This window comes from Triticum dicoccoides, chromosome 5B (genome assembly GCF_002162155.2).
Source record: "Triticum dicoccoides isolate Atlit2015 ecotype Zavitan chromosome 5B, WEW_v2.0, whole genome shotgun sequence".
Classification (NCBI taxonomy): Eukaryota; Viridiplantae; Streptophyta; class Magnoliopsida; order Poales; family Poaceae; genus Triticum; species Triticum dicoccoides.
Genome location: NC_041389.1, coordinates 480,791,419 through 480,803,214, shown reverse-complemented (window position 1 = coordinate 480,803,214; position 11,796 = coordinate 480,791,419). Strand labels below are relative to the sequence as shown.

The 11,796-nt window shown below is 46.3% G+C and overlaps 1 protein-coding gene across 2 annotated transcripts; it reads left to right on the top strand.

Moving 5' to 3' along the window:
* Positions 1 to 1,128: 1,128 nt before the first annotated feature.
* Positions 1,129 to 5,997, top strand: LOC119310983 (ubiquitin carboxyl-terminal hydrolase 2-like). Of its 2 annotated transcripts, none has more exons than XM_037586614.1 (3): positions 1,129 to 1,389; positions 1,531 to 4,375; positions 5,231 to 5,997. In XM_037586614.1, the coding sequence occupies exons 2-3, from the start codon at positions 1,536 to 1,538 to the stop codon at positions 5,469 to 5,471; spliced, it is 3,081 nt and encodes a 1,026-aa protein (XP_037442511.1). In that variant the 5' UTR covers positions 1,129 to 1,389; positions 1,531 to 1,535; the 3' UTR covers positions 5,472 to 5,997. The 2 variants fall into 2 exon arrangements, with proteins under 2 accessions (XP_037442511.1, XP_037442510.1); XM_037586613.1 differs by having other exon boundaries at positions 1,129 to 1,413.
* The last annotated feature ends 5,799 nt before the right edge of the window (positions 5,998 to 11,796 follow it).

Here is an 11,796-nt window from a genome sequence, read left to right as displayed (position 1 = left end):
GTCAGGGGGGTCTCCGAGGCGGCCACGAGATAGGGGGCACGCCCAGGGGGGTAGGGTGCGCCCCCACCCTCGTGGGGTGCCTAGGGACTCTTCTGGCCCATCTCCGGTACTCCGTGGGCTTCTTCTGGTCCAAAAATAATCTTCGTGAAGTTTCAGGTCAATTGGACTCCGTTTGGTTTTTCTTTTCTACGATACTCAAAAATAAGGAAAAAAACAGAAACTGACACTGGGCTCTAGGTAGTCCCAAAAATCATATAAATGCATATAAATCATATAAAACATCCTCCACGTCGATGTACACGGCGCGGGAGAGCTGATTGGCACGGAAGATCTCCTCGATGGCGGCCCAAAGGACGTCGACAAAGTCGTCTAGCTGCATGACAACATCGAGCAGTTTGGGCAAGATCGTGGCATAGATCCAGTGCACGATGCAGTGGTCGACCATGACCATTCAGGGTCGCAGCGATGTGAAACAGCCGAGGTGACGAGGTGGTCGCGGACACCGAACATGCCCACGATGGTGAAGAAGAAGCGATGCCACTACGCGTAGTGCCGGCGTGCAGGTCCAGGGGTGATGGGGACGTGGTGACAGATGTCGATCATCTGAAGCACGGACGAGGGGAACACGCCAGGAGCGGACGATGGCCCTGGGGTTGCCGAGGGCACAGGAGGTGCGCTCACCAAGGCGGAATGGAGGACGTTGGCCGGTTTTGGTGCATCATCATCAGAGGAGCGGGGGGAGGCTAGAGGATCGGTGTCCATACCATATAGAAGTGTGCTCTATCCAATGCAGCCAAAAAACCGATCTGATAAAAAAGACTAGGCAATACATTTATACGTAAACACTATATATCATATGTATTTTTTAGTTCATATATTATTTACTTGAATGTTCATGTTGGATACAATCAAATCTATATTGCAACCGATTCCGCATTGGTGTATTGCCTAGTGAATTACTCACATTAATGTCAAAAATGCTCTTATATTATAAAATGGAGGAAGTAAAGTCTCAAGTCTTGCAAAAGAAAAGGGATTATAAATGTATGGGTATGTTTAGTTTTCGTAGTCGAAAAGACTATGACAGATTGTTCATACCCCGACTCGTATTCAGAGTTCCGTGGCGTATCGGCACACCTTCCTTTTCCTCTCCGTGCCCCCCAATCCCACCACCCAGTGCGGCGCCGGCCCTGAAGTATCTCCCTGCCCTAGCCACAGCTGCCGCTGCGCCGTCGTAGCTTAGCTCCACTGCCGACGAAGCCTCCGCCCCCAAGCAGCACGCCCCCCGCCTCTCCCGCGCGTCGCCGCCGCCATCGCCGCTCCCCTTCCCGCCTCGCCGCGTCCCTGCTGCCCCAACCCCGTCGCCGATTTCGAGCATTGGTTCCTGAGGTATGACCATCCCGTCCTCCAGCGGTTAGTTGTTAAAACCCCACCGAACTCCAGAAATTTCCCCATCTGGATCCGCCCCTGGCGACAGCGGAGCTGTCGGCTGGTCTCGTCCTTGGGCTTGATTGGATCCGTGTGTTTCAGGAGCGATGGGAAAGAAGGTGAAGGCCAAGGTGAAGAAGGCGCAGCAGCGGGAGCCGCTGGCCGATGCTGGATCCGGCGACGAGGCCTCGCAGGACGTCGAGGAAGCGGCTGTGTCGGCCGGCGATTGGGAGCAGTGCGGCCACTACAGCCGTGACAGTCGTGACTTGGACAAGGTCCTCCGGGAGATCGTATCTGCCAAGCATCTCGCGTCCTGTGAGCACTGCCGGGAGGAGGCCCCCCGGAAGAAAGGCGGCGGGGGTGGCAAGGAGAAAGGCGGCAAGCAGCAGAAGAAGAAAGGCGCTGCTGCCAAGACGCAGGCCAAGGCGGAGAAGAATGATGATTTGTGGGTCTGCTTGGACTGCGGCCGGCACTTCTGCGGCGGTGCCGTGTCAGAAACCAAGCCATACGGCCATGCCAGAAGGCATGCCAAGCAGGACCGACACTGGTGGGCTGCACGCTATGATAAACCAACTGTCGCGTATTGCTTGTCATGCGAAAATGAGGTGTCCATCGAGTTGCCTGTAGTAGAGACAGTTGTAGCAGCGCCAGCCGTTGAGAAGGTGGTTCTTGGTGCGGTGGATAGCAATGCATTGGTTTTGGCTAATAGCCATGGTAATGTGATTAAAGGCCTGCCAAATCTTGGAAATACATGTTTCTTCAATGCAGTGCTACAGAGCCTCCTAGCGCTTGATAAGTTCCGCAGCAAGATGTTAGGACCAGATGTTCCAATAGGAGCCATTGCTATGTCACTGAAGAAGTTGTTTGTGGAAACAAGTGCTTCAAATGATGCAGGAGGTGCACTGAGCCCAAAGAGCCTCTTCTCAAGTATTTGCTCAAAATACCCTCAGTTCAAAGGCTACCAGATGCAGGACAGTCATGAATTGCTCCGCTGTTTTCTTGATGGTTTAGGCACGGAGGAAACTGAAGCGCGGAAGGCAGCGGAGGATGCTTCCAGAGCGGCTGGGGTTCCTACAATTGTTGACTCCATCTTTGGGGGTCAGCTGTCTAGTACTGTGTCCAGCACAGAATGCACACACGGATCTGTTAAGCACGACCAATTCCTTGATCTCTCGCTACCAGTTCCATCAAGGAAACCTCCAGCCAAGAGTGTTTCATCACCACCAGCAAATAGGACCAAGCAGTCTATACGAGATAGGAACAAAAATCGCAGATATGGAAAGATTCCTACCCGAGTGTCTCCTGCAATAGCGGAGAGCAGCAAAGAACAAGTACAAACAGTTGCTGAAGGCAATGATTCCCAGATTCCAGGTTCAGAATTGGGACAGGTTGTCAGTGAGAAAGAACATGAGCCCTCTGAGTGCAGTGAGTCATGTGCTTCTGTTCCCAACCAAGAACTGAAGGCCGCTTCTAATGTGGAGGATGACATTTCCTGGTTAGATTATCTTGCTGATGCAGATGAAACGAAGTCTGAGATTCTTGATTCTGCATGTTCGACTGGAGCAGGACAGATCTGGAACGGCAACGATGCCATGCATGGTTCATTTCACAGTGGAGATGATGCCTTGCCCAAAGAGCAGGCCTTGATTTCTGATCCCTCAGGTGAGAACATTGTTGATGATGCAACTTGTTTACAGACTGTGATCTTGCTTCCTTACAAAGAATTTGACACCACTGCTGAAGAAATATATGAAACTGCAGAAAGCTCACAGAATCCAATAGTTTTTGGTCCTCATCCAGCTGATTATCTAGCAGCAGAAAATCACGCACAGTCGTTATATGGCGGAGATGGGGAACAAGATGACTGTTTTGGTATCGGTGATATGTTTGGTGAGCCTGAAATAACTTCTGATGCTAAGAAAGAAACTGGCACGACTGGAGATATTGATGTGATGGCTTGGAGTAGCAATAGCGCTGATGATGAAGTGGATGATAGTAATGCTCCCGTATCAGTCGAGGGCTGCTTGTCATTGTATACTGAGCCAGAGCTGCTATCGGAATCTTGGCATTGTGAGCATTGTTCTATTGCTGTTGCACAGCCAAACACCAATGAATTAAAAGAGGGTGAGGAGACGGCAGCTAGTGCCAATGATAGAAAGGACAGTGCGGAGATGATTGCAAGTGGTGATGAAAAACAAGTCGATGATAAGGTCCCGAGCTGCAGCAAAAAAGAGGACATTGATCAGATTATGGCAACTGATGGTTGCTCTGTCAATGTAAATCCTGACATGTGCTGTAACGAAGGGTTGTGTGCAAATCCTTCTTTGGTTGATGCTGAAAACACCTCTGATGGTAATTCTCCAGACATTGACACTACTGAGCAGCCAGACAGTAAAACATACCACCAGGAGTGTAGGGATTTGAACAGCTCAGCAGTGGAATTTACATCTTCCTGTAAGCAACTGCATGACTTTGCGCAGCATAACGATGGTCATAATGTGGATGTAGCCGCTGAAGAAACGAGTGCGCCAGTGAGTTGTGGCGATAATGACTCGGCCTCTTGCAGTACTACTAGCGACAAAAAGGTTGAATCTGGTGGTGCCAATGCTGAAGAAGTTGTGACTAATAGCCTTCCACCCGAGACGCAAAGCATCTTACCGAGCGCCAAAGATAATGAAGATGGCTTCACAAGGAATATCGGAAGGAGGAAGAGAATGAAGATGGTTGTCAAGGCACACAAAGGACAAGATAACCAAAATAAACAGAAAGAGGATGAAACAAAGGTTTTCAGAGCTGCAATGAGAAGAATTCTTATCAGCAAGGCACCACCTGTATTGACGATTACTTTGAACAGATTCAGCCACGACTCTCATGGTCGGTTCAGAAAACTGAAAGGGCATGTCCGCTTTAAGGAGACACTCGATATACGACCGTACATGGACCCAAGGTACTGATTTTTCTAACTCAGTTGAATTTGCCAAAATAAAATCAACCCAACAGTTTTCTGTTGCCTGCAGCTGTAGTTCCTAGTAGCCACAAGGGGGCACCACTGTCTGTCCATGGCTTGCTAAAGTAGCAATTGCATGTAGAATTTTGCCACAATGATATGACTAGATAAAATTTGACACTATTCCTTTCCCCACTTGTTTACTTTGGTGGATCTTTCTTTAATAATGATAGAACAGAATGCCCTTATTTTAATCATAGATATGTTTCTTGTTAGCATAGAGAACTAAAAAGATAAATAATTAGATATTATATGATGACGATTCATTGGCTGTAGAACCCTAGTACATTCTCCGCAGATATTTTTTCTACACATTGTTTTCAATCTTATTCTCTGATTCAGGTCTGCCATGTCCATATCCTGAAAGAAAACAGAATGCATGAAATCTTTTCATAATCAACGTGAATCTGGAGGTTACATATATGATTTAGATTTGAAGGCATATACAGTAAGCTGTATTGACTGCTCACCAGTTTGTGTCTACACTAAGGGACTCAAACTGGGTTTTAGTATTGTCATTTTTCAGCATATTTACAAAAGTATTGTTCTAGTTGATCTAATTTGTTATTCTGTTTACACACTTGTACAAGTGTAGGTGCCTAGATGTGTAGCTCTCAAGTTTAGTATGCTAGTATGTGTTATCCTCAAGTTTAGAACCCAAGGGACATGCTCGCATAAGTTTAGGGACCTATTGTGCACCGTTCGTATCTGTGATTTATGGGCAGAGAGAGTCATTTAGGGACTTTAAAATTGGATTGTATGCTTTAGAAATTAACTGCTTTCCTTAATATGCAGATCAAAGGATAATGACATCACCACTTATCGGCTGGTAGCTGTCGTCGAGCACATGGGAAGCATGACAGGGGGGCATTATGTCGCATATGTAAGATCTGGCAAGATAGGGGGTCGGCAGCAGCAGAGCCGCTCCTCCAAATCTTGGTTTTACGCGAGCGATTCACATGTCAGAGAAACCTCTCTGGAGGAGGTTCTCAACTGCGAGGCTTATATCCTTTTCTACGAGAGGGTGGCTGAGTAAGACAATATGTGTCTGGTGACCTACTCATGGATCAGTGAGTAGTTAGGGACAAGATCCATGTCGAGCAAGAGGTGACAAACAACATTTTTTGGGATGCTGCTATGACTGTCTCAGTTGGAGAGTTCTTTTTTGCAAGTGGGCTTGGACAGCCAATCGGTTCATGCTGCTTACAGTGGGTCATTCTTTGGGTTTTCCTTTTCTGGAGAGCACAGGTGGAGGGGTGGAAATTGTCTGAAATCGGCAAACGGTTCGTTCAGATCTCGACAAGGTCATCTTTGAGCGTCCTCGGTTGTATTGGTTTAGAGTCGGTCAGTCAGTCATAGACAGCCTGGTACATGTTTTTGATATATGTGGAGTGCGCCCCTAAATTTTGCGTGATGGGGGCGTATATATACTATATATTGTAACATGTAGCTCCATCTTGAGGTAGAAATGACATGTTATTTATTACCATGTAGTATTACATTGTACCATGCCATGAAAATCAAACCTGGAAGTTTCAAGAAATTCTGGATTTATTTTGTGATTCTTCACAAGACGTGTCTACAATCCCTAAAAACTCCAAATTTGAATTCGAAATATTCTTGGAAGAAACCAAAATGGTAAATCCAAATTTGGATTTGGAGGTTTTTGGGATTATGGGCACACGCCTTGTGGACATTCACAAAAAAAAGAAAAAATCCCCATTTTTTTAACATTTAAATTAGAGTTTTTGAAACATGGTATTATGCAATGGCTGGTATCATGTGACATCTTCCCTGTTGCCTGGGATCATGGGGCTCGCCAGCTTCAGCTTTACACAGCGCACAGCGGCATGTTCCTGGGTGACGTTTTGCCCGGCGAGAAGCTGAGGACGGCGCCGGAATTGTGCTGCCTGTGCAGAGCAATCTAGAGATGAACAGGAACGGCGCGCCGGTGCTGCCGTCCCGAACGACCCATCAACATCTACGAGCAGCATCTGCATATATACTAATTTTGCATCCGAGTTCATCAACACTACATTCTCTTACCCCTGGCCAGTACGATCGATCCATTTACCAGAGCTTACCGTTTGCCGCTTGTTCATCCCTTTAGCAGGGACCTCTCCTTGCTCTGAACCAGCGCACAAGTTATCTACCATCGCCGCAAAGGAACTCCTTTTCCCTTTCCGCTGCTACACATCTGCAATACATTGACAACTGAAATCGATTTCGCAATTGTGAACAAAAGAACACACTTCTCCAAATGCCATGAGTAGCAAGTAATCAAGTAGGGGAACCGCAAGGCTTCGACGCATGCCGTTCAGCTGAGAAGAATACTCAACATACAGAAACTGTTCTTTCAACCATACAGACAGAGATTCAAGTCGCATGGCATGGGAGTACCTGCTCCACTCACATAGCATTCGAATCTAGTCGATCCAGAAAAAAGGCAATTAACTAGAACTGCTGTCAGTGTCAGGTACTAGAGGAACCATCCAAGAGTTCCCTGGTATCTTTCTTCTGGAAGTACGTATTTTTCTTTAAGCTCCAGTGAATGCCTTCATATCCCAGCATGCATATTTCTGTCAATGCAGTTTGTGCTCCAGCACAACAAACCTCTGATTGATTCTAGAAGGATAAATGCCACGCAAACACAAATTGCCCACTACTATCCACTGGTCGTACGGAAGAAAGGAAAAATCACTGTGATATACTATCTGAATCGAGAATCGTGCATAAGAAAGATGCATTCCACTCAGCAAGCATGCTTAACATACAGATACGAAGTCCTAATTCCATTATACATTCAACATTCTGATATAATTTTTTATATTTTTGCAGGTCCAATATTTAGTTTTGCACTTAAGGGCACGTGATAGTTCGGGAAAAGAGTGATGCACAATAGAATGCCGGCCCAAGCTAAAACATGAAACAAGTCATTTTTCGGCACCACTAAGAATTTACTGTATACGGAGGAGAATAAATTCACAAGCATACCATATGTCTTTTTGACGGTGAGCATACCATATGTCCATACAACAAATGTAATTCCCTGGAGCACTCTCTGTTATAGTCCTATAACTTGGTACGCGTAAGCAAACGACAGCGAGTAAATAGCGTAAAACTACCATAATTTGGGTTAGGATTTTGAAAAACTTCCACTTTTTTAAACTTCACTAAAACCTACCAAAAGATTGGGCTGCTGTTTTGAAAACCTATCATATTGATGACTGTGTTAATTAATTTTAATCACGATTATGACATATCACTAGTAGAAAAGGGGGCAATGGTCCAGGCCAGGTCAGCCCATTAGTCCCGGTTCAATCCAGAACCGGGACCAATGGGGGCATTGGACCCGGTTCATGAGCCCCGGGGGCCGGCCGGGCCACGTGGGCCATTGGTCCCGGTTCGTCTGGACCTTTTGGTCCCGGTTGGTGGGACGAACCGGGACCAATGTGCCTCGCTCCTGGCCCACCACCATTGGTCCCGGTTGTTGGCATGAACCGGGACCAAAGGCTACCCTTTAGTCCCGGTTCTTGCCACGAACCGGGACCAATTAATTGCCTATATATACCACTTGCCCGCGAGCAGAGCACTCCCACTGCTCTGTTTTTCGTGGCCGGCGAGGAGAGAGCTTTGTGGTGCTCTAGCTCACCTCCTCCTATGCACACGAGGTGTTCGATGGAATGCCCGAGCCACACTACTTAAGCTTTCTCCTCTCCAAGCTCGACCTCCAAACTCCATTTTCCTTAATATTTGTCTAGGTTTAGCGGTCTATCACGTCCCGTCCCCGTCTTCACCGCCGTCGATCGCCCGCGGCGATCTCGTCGCCGGCACCACCGTGGTGAGCCTCTTGTTCTTATCTTCTTTCTGAAAGGAAAAAAAAAATTCTTACTTGTATGTTTATATAGATACTTGTATAATTTTTTTATTTTTATTATTGCATCTTATATAGTGCGATGGTTTTGGTATCCGCTCCTGTCGGTCCTCGTCCTGTCTATGATTTGGATGTGGTATATATTATCTTTTCATAACTATTGGTTCATCTATTGTTTATGAAAATTATGCCGACCAACGCGACATAGATTTTATTTATCTAGGAGGTTGTTGAACCGGAAATTCCAACCGACCCTATTGTCGAGAGGTTAAATTTAGTTGAAGAAGAAAACAATTTCTTGAAGGAAAAAATTAGAAAAATTGAGGAGGAGAAGATGATATTGGAGTTGCATGTTGCGGATGTCATCGATGATCACAAGATCAAGATGGATGCAATGCGCTTGAAGATTAGAAAGATTAGAAAATATGCCATTCATACCGAGGCTTGGTATCATTATGTCGTTGGATCAGTTGTTACATTGGTTGCGATTATGATCGCATTTGTTTTCACATTGAAATGTTTTACATAGTTTCAATGTATGGTTTAATTAATTTAGATGCTCTGCAGAGCTTTATGTTATTAGATGAGAACTATGTATGTACTTTGCTTTTAATGTGATGACGAACTTCTATTAATTTGATCACTTAATTATCTATTCATGATGTTCTGTAATGATTTTTGACACACTTAATTATATATAATGCACGCAGATGAACCGACAATGGATGTACGGTTCAAGACACACCTCCGAGTACATTAAGGGCGTGCATGATTTTCTCGAAGTGGCTGAGGCAAACAAGAAGAATGGTTTTATGTGTTGTCCATGCCCTATATGTGGGAATACAAAGTCTTATTCTGACCGGAAAATCCTTCACACCCACCTGCTTTATAAGGGTTTCATGCCACACTATAATGTTTGGACGAGGCACGGAGAAATAGAGGTTATGATGAAAGACGGCGAAGAAGAAAAGTACGATGACAACTATGTGCCCCCTGAATACGGTGATACTACTGAAGATCAAGAGGAACCAGACGATGTGCACGATGATGCTGCAACAGGCGAAGCTGCTGAAGATCAAGAGGAACCAGACGATATGCCCGATGATGATGATCTCCGCCGGGTCATTGTCGATGCAAGGACGCAATGCGAAAGTCAAAAGGAGAAGCTGAAGTTCGATCGCATGTTAGAGGACCACAAAAAAGGGTTGTACCCCAATTGCGAAGATGGCAACACAAAGCTCGGTACCGTACTGGAATTGCTGCAGTGGAAGGCAGAGAATGCTATGCCTGACAAAGGATTTGAGAAGCTACTGAAAATATTGAAGAAGAAGCTTCCAAAGGATAACGAATTGCCCGACAGTACATACGCAACAAAGAAGGTCGTATGCCCTCTAGGATTGGAGGTGCAGAAGATACATGCATGCCCTAATGACTGCATCATCTATCGTGGTGCGTACAAGGATCTGAACACATGCCCGGTATGCGGTGCATTACGGTATAAGATCAGACGAGATGACCCTGGTGATGTTGACGGCGAGCCCCCAGGGAAGAGGGTTCCTGCGAAGGTGATGTGGTATGCTCCTATAATACCACGGTTGAAACGTTTGTTCAGAAACGGAGAGCATGCCAAGTTGATGCGATGGCACAGTGAGGACCGTAAGAAAGACGGGAAGTTGAGAGCACCCGCTGACGGGTCGCAGTGGAGAAAAATCGAGAGAAAGTACTGGGATGAGTTTGCAAGTGACCCAAGGAACGTATGGTTTGCTTTAAGCGCAGATGGCATTAATCCTTTCGGGGAGCAGAGCAGCAATCACAACACCTGGCCCGTGACTCTATGTATGTATAACCTTCCTCCTTGGATGTGCATGAAGCGGAAGTTCATTATGATGGCAGTTCTCATCCAAGGCCCTAAGCAACCCGGCAACGACATTGATGTGTACCTAAGGCCATTAGTTGAAGAACTTTTACAGGTGTGGAATGGAAACGGTGTACGTACATGGGATGAGCACAAACAGGAGGAATTTCACCTAAAGGCGTTGCTGTTCGTGACCATCAACGATTGGCCCGCTCTCAGTAACCTTTCAGGATAGACAAACAAGGGATACCACGCATGCACGCACTGTTTACTTGACACCGATAGTATATACCTGGGAAGCTGCAGGAAGAATGTGTACCTGGGCTATCGTCGATTTCTTCCGACCAACCATCAATGTCGAAAGAAAGGCAAGCATTTCAAAGGCGAGGCAGATCACCGGAAGAAGCCCACCATGCGTACCGGTGATCACGTACTTGCTATGGTCAATGATTTACATGTAATCTTTGGAAAGGGTCCCAGCGGACTAGCTGTTCCGAGTGACGCTGGGGGACACGCACCCATGTGGAAGAACAAATCTATATTTTGGGACCTACCCTACTGGAAAGACCTAGAGGTCCGCTCTTCGATTGATGTGATGCACGTGATGAAGAACCTTTGCGTGAACCTGCTAGGCTTCTTGGGCGTGTATGGGAAGACAAAAGATACAGTTGAGGCACGGGAGGACCTGCAACGTTTGCACGAAAAAGACGGCATGCCTCCAAAGCAGTATGAAGGTCCTGCCAGCTATGCTCTTACCAAAGAAGAGAAGGAAATCTTCTTTGAATGCCTGCTTAGTATGAAGGTCCCGACTGGCTTCTCGTCGAATATAAAAGGAATAATAAATATGTCAGAGAAAAAGTTTCAGAACCTAAAGTCTCATGACTGCCACGTGATTATGACGCAACTGCTTCCGGTTGCATTGAGGGGGCTTCTACCGAAAAACGTCCGATTAGCCATTGTGAAGCTATGTGCATTCCTCAATGCAATCTCTCAGAAGGTGATTGATCCAGAAATCATACCAAGGCTAAGGAGTGATGTGGTGCAATGTCTTGTTAGTTTCGAGCTGGTGTTCCCACCATCCTTCTTCAATATCATGACACACGTCCTAGTTCATCTAGTTGACGAGATTGTCATTCTGGGCCCTGTATTTCTACACAATATGTACCCCTTTGAGAGGTTCATGGGAGTCTTAAAGAAATATGTCCGTAACCGCGCTAGGCCAGAAGGAAGCATCTCCATGGGCCATCAAACAGAGGATGTCATCGGGTTTTGTGTTGACTTCATTCCTAGCCTTAAGAAGATAGGTCTCCCTCAATCACGGTATGAGGGGAGACTGACTGAAAAAGGCACGCTTGGAAGAGACTCAATAATATGCAGGGACGGATATTCTTGGTCTCAAGCACGCTACACAGTTCTACAGAACTCTAACTTGGTGACCCCGTATGTCGATGAACACAAGAACAGTCTGCGCTCCAAACACCCAGAGCAGTGCGACGACTGGATTACATGTGAACACATCAGGACTTTCAGCAGTTGGTTGGAAGCACGTCTCAGAGGTGACAACACTGTTTGTGATGAGCTGTACTTGTTGTCCAGGGGACCATCTTCGACTGTTACGATTTGAAAAGGATA